At 36.9% G+C, this 12,266-nt stretch overlaps 1 protein-coding gene across 1 annotated transcript in view; it reads left to right on the top strand.

Moving 5' to 3' along the window:
* The window catches only part of FBXO8 (F-box protein 8), a 39,718-nt gene that overhangs the window by 7,103 nt on the left and 20,349 nt on the right, over positions 1 to 12,266 (top strand). The window contains exons 2-3 of the mRNA XM_055428031.2: positions 8,381 to 8,717; positions 10,789 to 10,915. Of these exons, the coding sequence (XP_055284006.1) occupies positions 8,389 to 8,717; positions 10,789 to 10,915 (456 nt within the window). The 5' untranslated portion in view covers positions 8,381 to 8,388. The remainder of the gene's footprint in view (positions 1 to 8,380; positions 8,718 to 10,788; positions 10,916 to 12,266) is intronic.

The raw sequence follows: 12,266 nt of genomic DNA, 5'->3' as shown, positions 1-12,266 counted from the left end.
GTTGACTTTACCAACTTTTACTTTTATAGATTGTACTTTTGATGAACTCTTTGCCTAGATATAGACCCCTAAGACCTCCTTTTCTGTGTTTTTCTAAAAGTTGTATTCTTTTATGTTTTGCATTTAAGTCTATGATCTATTCTGATGATTTTTTGAAAGATGTGAAATTTAGATAAGGTTAATCTAATTCAGTTTTTCTTGTTGTTTACCATTTGAAGATTCGTTCAGTCAACAAATATTGCTGAGTGCTTTGTAGGTCTAAGGCACTGTGTTTAGTACTGGATTTTTCCTTGTAGCCTATTGTGTTGAATCATTCCCCCATCTAGTACAGTTACAGGCAGTTCTTACTCTATATGGTACCATGTAAACTGAAATGTGTGCTTTTTAGAACCATGGCCTTGCTGTGCAAAGTCCCATAGAACTGTTATCCAGTAGTTAGCATGGTCCTGTACAAGGACTACCTGTATATATACTTTTATTTGTATTTCTTACAGTAATAAAGCACAATATAAAAGGTGAGTTCCAAAATTATTGTTGTCTTAAGGAACATATGTTCGAGTAATTCATATTTTATAATCAAGAAATATGCTTAAAAATACAGATCTCAACAGTTGTAAATTGATTTCAGAGATCTAAGAAATTAGCATTCTATACATAAAGCTCTTTATAATTCAGGGTCCTAGGGATCTGAAAATGTCATAAAGATCTATAGTAGAAATTTCCTGTTAATTAATTTAGTTTGTGATGCTCGAAAAAGGACTTTTGATATATTGAATCTTCCCCTGAAGTCATAAAGTTTCCATTTCTAGAAATATATCTGTAGTGATTAAAGATGATGATAGTACTGATACTGACTGCCAAAATGGTCTCTCTGTCATCACTGACTGATGACTATATACTTGACTTTATTTGCCAAACTAAGTTTGTCAATCTAAGCAAAGTTAGTTTCTTCTAACTTTATATATTTCAGTTCAGTTCAGTCGCTCAGGCGTGTCCGACTCTTTGCGACCCCATGAATCACAGCATGCCAGGCCTCCCTGTCCATCACCAACTCCCGGAGTTCACTCAAACTCATGTCCACAGAGTCAGTGATGCCATCCAGCCATCTCACTCTCTGTCATCCCCGTCTCCTCCTGCCCCCAATCCCTCCCAGCATCAGAGTCTTTTCCAGTGAGTCAGCTCGTCGCATGAGGTGGCCAAAGTATTGGAGTTTCAGCTTCAGCATCAGTCCCTCCAATGAACATCCAGGATTGATCTCCTTTAGGATGGACTGGTTGCATCTCCTTGCAGTCCAAGGGACTCTCAAGAGTCTTCTCCAACACCACAGTTCAAAAGCATCCATTCTTCGGCGCTCAGCTTTCTTCACAGTCCAACTCTCACATCCATACATGACCACGGGAAAAACCATAGCCTTGACTAGACGGACCTTTGTTGGCAAAGTAATGTCTCTGTTTTTCAATATACTATCAAGGTTGGTCATAACTTTCCTTCCAAGGAGTAAGCGTCTTTTAATTTCATGGCTGCAGTCAGCATCCGCAGTGATTTTGGAGCCCAAAAAAATAAAGTCTGACACTGTTTCCACTGTTTTTCCATCTATTTCCCATGAAGTGATGGGACCAGATATAACTTCATATATTTACTAGATGTTATTTTTCTTTCTCCTAGCAAAAGTAAATGGCATCTCCAAATTCACAGATCCTAAGTTCATGAAATTTAGAACCAGGATTGTAACTGTTCAGATCATTATGTCCAGAATAATCAGGTATACTCTGAAATGGAAGAACTAAAATAAGAGTTATCTTTTAAAGGGGGTTGAATGGTGACTACAAAACTACCAGTGATGGTAAATTACCTATGTGTTAGGTTCTGTTAACTCCTCTAAGTTCTTTGGAGTAAGAGTTATTCACTGTTTCCTGATGAGGAAAATAAGGACCACAGACTATAGTCTAATCAGATTCTGTGTAGGAGTTTGAAGTAGATCTTTTTTTCACATCAAAGTCTATGTGCTTTCCACAGGAACAGTAGCTTGAAAGAGAAACTGCAGCTGGAAGCAACGGTGGAGGTAATAAGCAGCTTCAGAGATAAAAGAGATGAGAGTTAGTGATGAAGAAAACAGATGATAAATTGTCTTTACCAGTTCTGCGCCTAGGGCTCAGTGGTTAGGAATAAAAGCTTTGGGCTCAGACCTGAGTTTGAATCTTTAGTTTTCCACTTGTCAGCTCTGAGATTTTGGGCAAAGTTGCTTAACCTCTCTAAGTCACTATTTCCTCAGCTATAAAATAGGTAGAATAATATCTAATATCTACCTGTTAAGGTTGTCTTGAGGACAAAAATGGCATAATGTAATTAAAACTTCCACAGTGTTTGGCACAGAGTAAGTATTAAATAAATTGTGGTTTATAGTACAAAAACAATATTATTGTTTAATATTTGTTATTAAATGTATTTGAAATATTGTGTACATAATATTACACAGAAAAGGAGGGAACACAGCCAGTAATCCCAAGCCTTAAATCTGCACACACAAAATTAAAGGGTTTTCTCCTCTACTTTTTTTAAGAAACATTTCTTCTCCCTTTAAATAAAAATTTATATCACAAATGGCAAAAATAATTCTTACTGTTTTAATGTTTGCCTTGACAAGGGTCGCTTACTACTCTTAAAACATGCTGCTGAACTTTTATCTCCTTAGTGATGATTTTCAGTGTGTATGACACTAAGCTCAAAGTACAGTACTTCTTAAACTGAGTGCACATCAAACTCAGTTATTTTCCAATTTCACATGCTTCAGTTCCTCAATCAGAAGATTTCTGTTTACAGAAAGATTGTGAGATTAGTAAAAGTAATTGGTGCACACCTTTTATCCTGGTAGCTCAGACAGTAAGGAACCTGCCTGCAATGCAGGAGACCTGAGTTCTATCCCTGGGTTGGAAAGGTCACCTGGAGAAGAATGGCAACCCACTCCAGCATTCTTGCCTGGAGAATTCCATGAACAAAGGAGCATGGCAGGCTACAGACCATGTGGTCACAAAGAGTCAGATAAGACTGCCATACTAACACTTTTCACCTTTTACCCAGATTCACAAATTTTAAACATTTTGCAACATGCTTTTCATTCTCTCTGTGTGGAGATTGACGTTACTGTTTTTCTGAACCATTTAAGACTAGGTTGTATACCTTCAGATCAGTTCAGTTCAGTCGCTCAGTCGTGTCCGACTCTCCGCGACCCCATGAATCACAGCACGCCAGGCCTCCCTGTCCATCACCAACTCCCGGAGTTCACTCAAACTCATGTCCACAGAGTCAGTGATGCCATCCAGCCATCTCATTCTCTGTCGTCCCCGTCTCCTCCCGCCCCCAATCCTTCCCAGCATCAGAGTCTTTTCCAGTGAGTCAACTCGTCGCATGAGGTGGCCAAAGTATTGGAGTTTCAGCTTCAGCATCAGTCCTTCCAATGAACACCCAGGATTGATTTCCTTTAGAATAGACTGGTTGGATCTCCTTGCAGTCCAAGGGACTCTCTAGAGTCTTCTCCAACACCACAGTTCAAAAGCATCCATTCTTCGGCAATCGGCTTTCTTCACAGTCCAACTCTCACACCTATACATGACCACGGGAAAAACCATAGCCTTGACTAGACGGACCTTTGTTGGCAAAGTAATGTCTCTGCTTTTTAATATGCTATTTAGGTTGGTCATAACTTTCCTTCCAAGGAGTAAGCGTCTTACCTTATGCTTTAACAATTCAGTATTTTTCCTAAGAATAAGAATATATTAAAGAGTTCATTTGGGTTTCTCTTTAACATCTAACATTACGAACTTTTTGGCCAACCCAATATTCTGACAAAGCCACTGCACAGTTATCAAATTCATTAAAGTTAACATTGATGTAAGTATTTTTACCCAATCATGGGCTGTATATCTAGTTTTTTAGTTATTCCAATAATGTCCCTTATAGCATTTCTTTTTTCAGTATATGATCCAGTCCACACATTGAATTTAGATGTCATGTTTTTCAGTCTCCTTTAATCTGGAATGATTCCTTTCTTTAGCTTCATGGCATTGGCAATTTTGAAGGAGAAAAAAAAAAGATTGTAGACTTGGGTTTCTCTGATATTCCTCATGATTAGATAAAGGTTATACATTTTTGGCTAAAATACTGTATAATTGTTATGTCCTTCTCAGGGTCTAGAGGCACATATGTTCAGAAGCACATATGTTCGTTTGTCTCTTATTGATAAAAGTTAAGTTTGAACACTTGGTTAAATACTATCTGATTTCTTAATTTCTTTTTGTAATTAATGAGTAATGTATAGGGGCAGATACTTTGAGACTCTGTAAACCTTCCATTCTTTATCAAACTCCAGATTCAGCACTCATTGATAATTCTTGCCTGAATTATTTTTTTTCTATGATATTGTAAAATGATTTTTCTAACTCCTTATTATTCAGAATTTTACTATAGGAAGAGCTTCCCTTTCTTCTAAAGAAATGTGTTCATTGATCATCAGTGTAGAGTCACACATGGATTCATCTTTATGTGATAATTGGAGTATCATTCTATAAGTTTTATTACTAAAGTGAAAGTGAAGGTTGTTCAGTAGTGTCTGATTCTTTGCGATCCCATGAACTATGCAGTCCGTGGACTTCTCTAGGTCAAAATACTGGAGTGGGTAGCCACTTCTCCACGGGATGTTCCCAACCCAGGGATCAAACCCAAGTCTCAGGTCTCCCACATTGTAAGCGGATTCTTTACCAGCTGAGCCACAAGGGAAGTCCAAGAATACTGAAGCGGGTAGCCTGTCCCTTCTCCAGCAGATCTTCCTGACCCAGGAATTGAACCAGGGTCTCCTGCATGGCAGGCAGATTCTTTACCAACTGAGCTATCAGGGAGCTATTTATTATCGTTTATTATATAGAGAGCTATTTATTACCAAAGGGTTCATCATTTTCGCTCTGTAAAAATATGGTTTTGTCAAAACAAATGAGCTAACATTTTATAATTAGCTGTGAAGTGAACTCTATATGTAATATTTAATACACCAGCCCTTTGAACTGTGTGTATTACTATTATGTTATATGTAAATTATCACCTTAAATATGACAAAACCAGAGCTTAGACTGTATGTGTGTGTTAGTTGCTCAGCCATGTCCTACTCTTTGTGACCCCATGGGATTTCCTTCTGGAGTGGGTTGGAGTGGAGTGGGTTGCCATTTCCTTCTCCAGGGGATCTTCCCAACCCAGGGAACAAACCCAAGTCTCCTGCATTGTGGGCAGGCTCTTTACCATCTGAGCCACAGGGGAAGTAAATTCCCCAGAGTCCTGTAAGTGCTGACCAGTGGAGTCAGGACTTGAACTCAAGTGTCTGTTTAGCGTCAGAGTCCTCAACACCATGCTCCCTCTGTGACTTGCTTCACAACCTCTGCAATGGATCTCATGTCTTTTTGAGTTTAATCACTTTTCTGACAGTTCCATCCACCTGCCACACACCTGTTACCCTAAGGAAGACTGGGAGTAGGATGGAACACTGTGGACACCCTTTCCTTTCCCCAAAGGAGAAATTTATGATATTGATCCTTCTCAAGTGATTTATCATGCTGTGTTCTTCCCCCGAATCCAGAACTGCTTTAAAGGGAAAAAGACATCCCACAACGGTAATTTGCAATATTATTTAGCAGCAGAAGGATAGAAAATGCAGTTTTTCTTTGTCTGAATCATGTGTATATGTGCCTCAAACCTCCACCCTCCCCATTAACTTTTTTTTTTTTTAATCCTAAGAACCATCTGCTGGCTTTACCTCTTTTCTACCTGCTGGATGCTTTCTGAGTCCCTTTATCCAGTGCTCTATTTAAATGATCCCATTTAAGTCCTAGGGAAATCACCCTGATTCTGCGTTCCCTAGCAACATCCCTAAGAATAACAGCTGCCTAACCATATGCCACCATAAAGAGGTAGGGAAGTACGTGCAATTTGACATTAGATGCCTTAAATCTCAAGACTTCAGACATCATAGTTATCATTTTTGATTATTTACCTTTGGTAGTGCAAGTACAAAAGAGGAATAAATATAATTATCTAAAATGACAACAGATATACTGTGGATGAGCTTAGCAATCAATTCAATTTCTAGATATGTTCTTGCTAAGATCAGCAGAGAAATGGCTATGATAAAATTTTTTAAATGTTTATGAGTCTTGTGTCAAAATTAAGGTATACTTATGTTGTAATGTGACAGCATATTTAACCCTTAAGGAAACTTAAAGTTCTTTCCAAATTTTTTGTTGATATTCTGTACTTTTTTCATTGTTAATTTATTGTCTATGGTTTTGCTTCTTCCAGAATGTCTTATAATTGAAATCACACACACGATGTAGCTTTTTCAGATCAGCTGCTCTTACTTAGTAATATATATTTAAGTTTCTTCTGTGTCTTTTCATACCTCATTTCTTCCTAGCACTAAACATTCCTTTGTCTGGATATATCACAGTAAATTTATCTATTCACCTACTCAAGGACAATTTGGTTGCTTACAATTCTTGGTAATTATGACTAAAGCTACAGGTCCACGTGCAGGTTTTTGTGTGGACATGAGTTCTCCACTTATTTGCGTAGATACCAAGGAGCATGAATGCTACAGCATATGGTAAAAGCATGTTTATTTTTATAAGAAACGGTCAAACTGTCTTCCAAAGTGACTGTATTGTTTTGAGTTTCCACATCTTTCCAATATTTGGTGTTGTCAGTTTGGGATCTCAGTCATTCTAATTGAAAATAAGAATTTAATTATTATAGCTTAAATACTACTTTAGGAACTGCTACCATAATGGTAATATGTGTTATAAGGAGGAAAAGTTACTACCTTTTGTGATTTCTTTGCAAAAACAAATTTTCCTACATTTAAAAATTATTAATATATTCCTTCTCTCTATACCTCCCCCTTCCCCCCGCCCCAAACCAATCTCTTTATAGCTTAAGCTTTTGGATTTCCAAGGACAAAGAGTGAAAAATTATCCTGGACTGTTTTTCCTGTTTTAATCAACAAGTAGTCATTATCCAAATAATAACCAACAATTCAGTAAATATACATACTTTTTTAAATATTGAAAAAATAGCCTTTGATATTCTTTCAAATTCCACTCTGTTTTCAAATTTATTTTAAATATTTCAATTTTCAAAAATTATTCCTGATAATTTTCAGGATTTCTGGTCACCAATAGTCTGGGGGACAGGTTGCTCTTTTATATTCTGATTACTACTCTTTATTGTAAACAGCCAATTAAAACAAAACCATATTTTAAGGTTAGGTCATGCAATGAAATTTAATGATTTTGAACAAAAACCGGTTTCTCCCTCCAAATTTCTAAAACTCATACGTATTAGTAGAAAAATTGGGTTTTTTAAACAGGGATGATTTATTTGTAAAAGAGTTCTTTGAAATAATTTTTTATGTTAGTTAAAAACACTTCCTGGTATCATTTTTCTCAATGAATTTATTTGCCCTGGAAAATTTACTTATTTGCAAAACCAAATGAAATGGAAAGGCTAGACCAGTAGTCTTCAAAATATTTGCATATGAGGAAGTCTGGTATTTGTAACAGATAAATGTAGAGCCTCTCTTGTGGGAGGTGGAGTGGAGGCAAGAGAGACTGGAACACCCCCTCCCCTTTTTCTGCCTTTTCCCAGGGACCTCTGAGGAGTCCATAGGACCATGTGGAGAAGAACTGGAAAATGATTTCAAGATTTGTATTTAAAGCAGGAGCAGAACCGAATAGTCATCACTGAGCTCTTTATCGTGGAGTTCTAGGTGTCTAATTTATAAGGTTTCTGAATTAGACTTCAGGGCCTGTGTTACAGTTTATTACAGCCTACAACTTAAGAGCAGACTGGCAAGAATTAAACGAGAAGCCTGTTTCACAGCTGTTATGCATCTGGGAATTTGGTTAAAAGGGGCTAGCTTAGCTTAGCTCAGGTTGTGATAAAAAGCAGTGTGTAGGGACCTTTTAAATGAAGTCCTGTGCTCTGATCAGAGTTGTATTTAATACTGGCCCATAAGTCCACATAATTATAATTTTGTAAGAGTCTTTAGGACGTCAGTAACTTTTAAATCTTACCTTGTGAAAAATGATTATGTCACCTGTGGATTTTAAAAGCAGTTAGCAAACCGAGATAAAGGTGATAATCAAACCAAATAGTTCTCCATATCCAAGTTTCATACTTACAATGTTCTGTCTGTTCTTTGTAATTTGCTATTCCATTTAATATGTCTTAATGAGGCATGTTAATTCTGATAAACAAATGCTTCATGTAGACCTGTCATACTGCAGGGAAAGGTGGATTACTTTCTTAATGGAGCCTTACTCCATTCTGGTTTTTCTCCCAGGCTTGCAGATGGGTCAGGGGCTGTGGAGAGTGGCCAGAAACCAGCAGCTACAGCAGGAAGGCTACGGTGAGCAGGGCTACCTCAGCAGAGAGCAGAGCAGGAGGGTGGCTGCCAGCAACATGTCTCACACCAGTCATCGCAAACACGTCCAGGGGGGCATTGACATATATCATCTTCTGAAGACAAGAAAGTCTAAAGAACAGGAAGGATTCATTAATTTGGAAATGCTGCCTCCCGAACTAAGCTTTACCATCTTGTCTTACCTGAATGCAACCGACCTCTGCTTAGCTTCCTGCGTCTGGCAGGATCTGGCCAATGATGAGCTTCTCTGGCAAGGGTAAGTTCAGCTCACCATATTTGACCCAGATATCTCTAAGTATACTTACCTAAATGCTTTTTTTTTTTGAGAGTGGAGTGCTGCTTTTATCCATTTTAATATTCCCATCAAACTTAATTTATGGTCCTATATTTGAACTTTTTAAAAAAAGAAAAGTTTATTTCTATGCTTATCAGAACTCAATCAGAATATACTTTTCATTTGGGATTTAAATCTGGATTGTTCATTTCTATGAGAAATGCTTCCTTTATGCCTGTATCTCTGACTCTTGGATTTTTTTTTCCTTGATAAATTAAAGGCTGGCTTAGTTTTTGTTTTTTAATTTAGGGGAGGTTCTGTTGCTTTTCCATCAGTTCAGTTCAATTCAGTCTCTCAGTCGTGTCCGACTCTTTGCGACCCCATGAACCACAGCACGCCAGGCCTCCCTGTCCATCACCAACTCCTGGAGTTCACTCAAACTCATGTCCATCGAGTCGGTGATGCCATCCAGCCATCTCATTCTCTGTTGTCCCCGTCTCCTCCTACCCCCAATCCCTCCTAGCATCAGACTCTTTTCCAGTGAGTCAACTCGTTGCATGAGGTGGCCAAAGTATTGGAGTTTCAGCTTTAGCATAAGTCCTTCCAATGAACACCCAGGATTGATCTCCTTTAGAATGGACTGGTTGGATTTCCTTGCAGTCCAAGGGACTCTCAAGAATCTTCTCCAGCACCACAGTTCAAAAGCATCCATTCTTCAGCAATCAGCTTTCTTCACAGTCCAACTCTCACATCCATACATGACCACGGGAAAAACCATAGCCTTGACTATATGGACCTTGGTTGGCAAAGCAATGTCTCTGCTTTTTAATATGCTATCTAGGCTGGTCATAACTTTCCTTCCATAGCTTAGTAATAAAAATCAAAAGCTATGGTACTAGAGTAAAGAGGCTGCTAAAATATTGATAATTTTCTAAACAAGTTACTAAACTCCCTATTTCAGAATCACCTCATTTGGCTGGGGAAAAGAATGCAATGATATAAATTAACTATGAAGAAGATATTCCCATGTAAAAGTGAATATTCTACCCACTTTCCTCAGGAATTTTGATGTTACAGGCTGAGACAGTAACTTCCTTATTTTCCTGTAAGCTCTCTCTGTGTGTGTGTGTGTGTGTGTGTAAAAGAGAGAGAAAAGAAGGAAATTTGAGTCAAAACTCAATAATATCAGAAAGTGAAACTATGGTATCCATCCAGAATTTCAGGAATTGTAAAAGATGAAGGTTAGCTTTCAAATAATAACCAGTAGCTAATGCCCCTGAACAAAATTGGAAACAAGTGTCCCAATGTGTATTAATAGAAACATTGTGTTTTGAGGTATTTTAAGTATTACAGATTTTGTGAAAAGTCATGTTTAGCTCTGATAGTAAAGAACCAGTGTTTTAAAGCAATATCCTAACATATACTAATCTTAATGTTGCACCTTTTCATTTAAGTATTAAAGTTACAGCATTACAGTTTCTCTCTCTGCCCAGCAGTTCCCCCATCCCCCGTTTAGTTATAATTCACAGTGGAGCACTTAGTTGTTCAATTCTGTTTAGACTCTTGGTTAGGACTGCAAGCTCGAGAGTAAGTTCCTTTGATTCAGATCCTGCCTCTACACAAATTAGCTGTGTGACTGTGGGCAGCTTTTTTATGGTGTCTGTGTTTCTTTATCTGTAGGATGGTTGTAAAGATTAAGCAAATTAATACTATTAAAATGCTTTAAATAGTGCCTGGCATCTGTTAAGCACTTGGTAAATGTTAACTGTTATCATTGTCATCATTTATGTTTAAATTCAGTGGGACTCGAATATTACTAATCTTTGTAATTCACATTTATTAAGTGTTGTCAGAATTGCTAAATTGAAGGCGTTTGTCTGTTTTACTCTAGTAAATAAATAAAACAAGCATAAAATTAAGCAGTTTATACTTCAGAGCTGTAAAATCCAATTTTATATCATTTTATATCACTATTTTATCATGTATATACGTCTTTAACTTAGAAGATTCAATCTGGTCATGTTTTCTCATCTGATTTTTATCATACTTACAGGCTGTGTAAATCCACTTGGGGTCACTGTTCCATTTACAACAAGAACCCACCTCTAGGATTTTCTTTCAGAAAATTGTACATGCAGCTGGATGAAGGCAGTCTCACCTTTAATGCCAACCCAGATGAGGTAAGTGAAGAATTCGAGCATTTGTAACTGTTGAACTTAATTGCTCCAACATAATAAATTTGCAAGTAAAGTTATAAGTCCCTGAAATGAATCACTGTGAAGCCCAGTATTTGGAGTTATTGCTGTATGACTGTCATTTCTTTCTTCCTTACTATGTGGAGTGCTAATCTTGCTATCTGCTCACTTTGTATGGCGGCTTCCATGACGCACATGCAGCCATCGCCTACATTTGGTTGAGGTACCATTACATTATCAGCTGAGAGCACAAAATATTTTCATCAGACTTTATCTGCAGCATTTTCTTCATTTCCTCATTTCCACTTAGTTATGATTATCAGAGGATACAAAGGATATTTTTCTAGTTCGTGACACATCAAAATGTCTTTAAATAATGCCTTTAAAAATCTTAATCCCATGATAACATAGAAACAACTTTTAGATTGTTATAAAATTTCATAATTTTGCATTAATTATATGATTCTTTTTTTTTCTTAAGACAATAAGCAAACACAAATAAAGAAGAGGGGGAGTGGGAGAATCAAAAAGAACTGCTTGAAATGAATTAATTATTTAATCCTTTCTTAACATATGAGTGATCAAAATGTGAAGACAGCTCTGTCGCTGGATCCCCTTCTCCCCTATTCTTATTTCAATATATTCTGGAAAGGTTCAGATTTTTAGAAATGTTTCTTATTCTTATAAATCTAATAGAAATTACGTAACACTTAGAACTACGACTTTTGTGTGGATCATTTAAGTCTTAGCCCCACCAATACAGCAAAGTATATATGTTATAAAGCAAATACGTTATGAAGAACAGAAATGTTATATTTGTTCTCTTCTTTCACCACTTTTATTTTCAATGAATAGAAGACATGCTTTTAATGAAAGTAGAATGATTTATAAGAAGCTAAAGTTCAAAATATACATTTAAAACCAGTATAATGTTGATGTTGCCAGTTGAAACAGTTCGTATGACTAGTGTTACAATAAGAAATATTTTGCATTAGTATCTTGAGTTGAATGATGATTACTAGAAAATTGAGGCAGAGGGGTGTGGTGTTTTACTCTAGATATGTGGGAATCAGGAAAGGCAGCTATTACAGGCCTGTCTTATTAGGACTAATTTATCAAGTCATACTGTCTCCAGTCATGAATTATGCCAATGTTGAGCAAAACTGTCATCCCCAATTCATATCAGTTGCAAATATTACATTGTAAGGAAAGTGTAACTTGGTAAGTACTGAGTTGTAGCTTTTCAAAGTCAGAAAAGTTGGATGTAACTGCTCATATTGATTATGGTAAGTAGTCATTCCTTGCTAAAAGAGTACCATTTTTAAAATAAATTATA

The sequence above is a fragment of the Moschus berezovskii genome, chromosome 7 (genome assembly GCF_049115385.1).
Source record: "Moschus berezovskii isolate FMDL1 chromosome 7, NW_MosBer_1.0, whole genome shotgun sequence".
NCBI classification, from domain to species: Eukaryota; Metazoa; Chordata; class Mammalia; order Artiodactyla; family Moschidae; genus Moschus; species Moschus berezovskii.
Note: the sequence above shows the minus strand (reverse complement) of the source record. Positions and strands in the feature narration are given on the sequence as shown.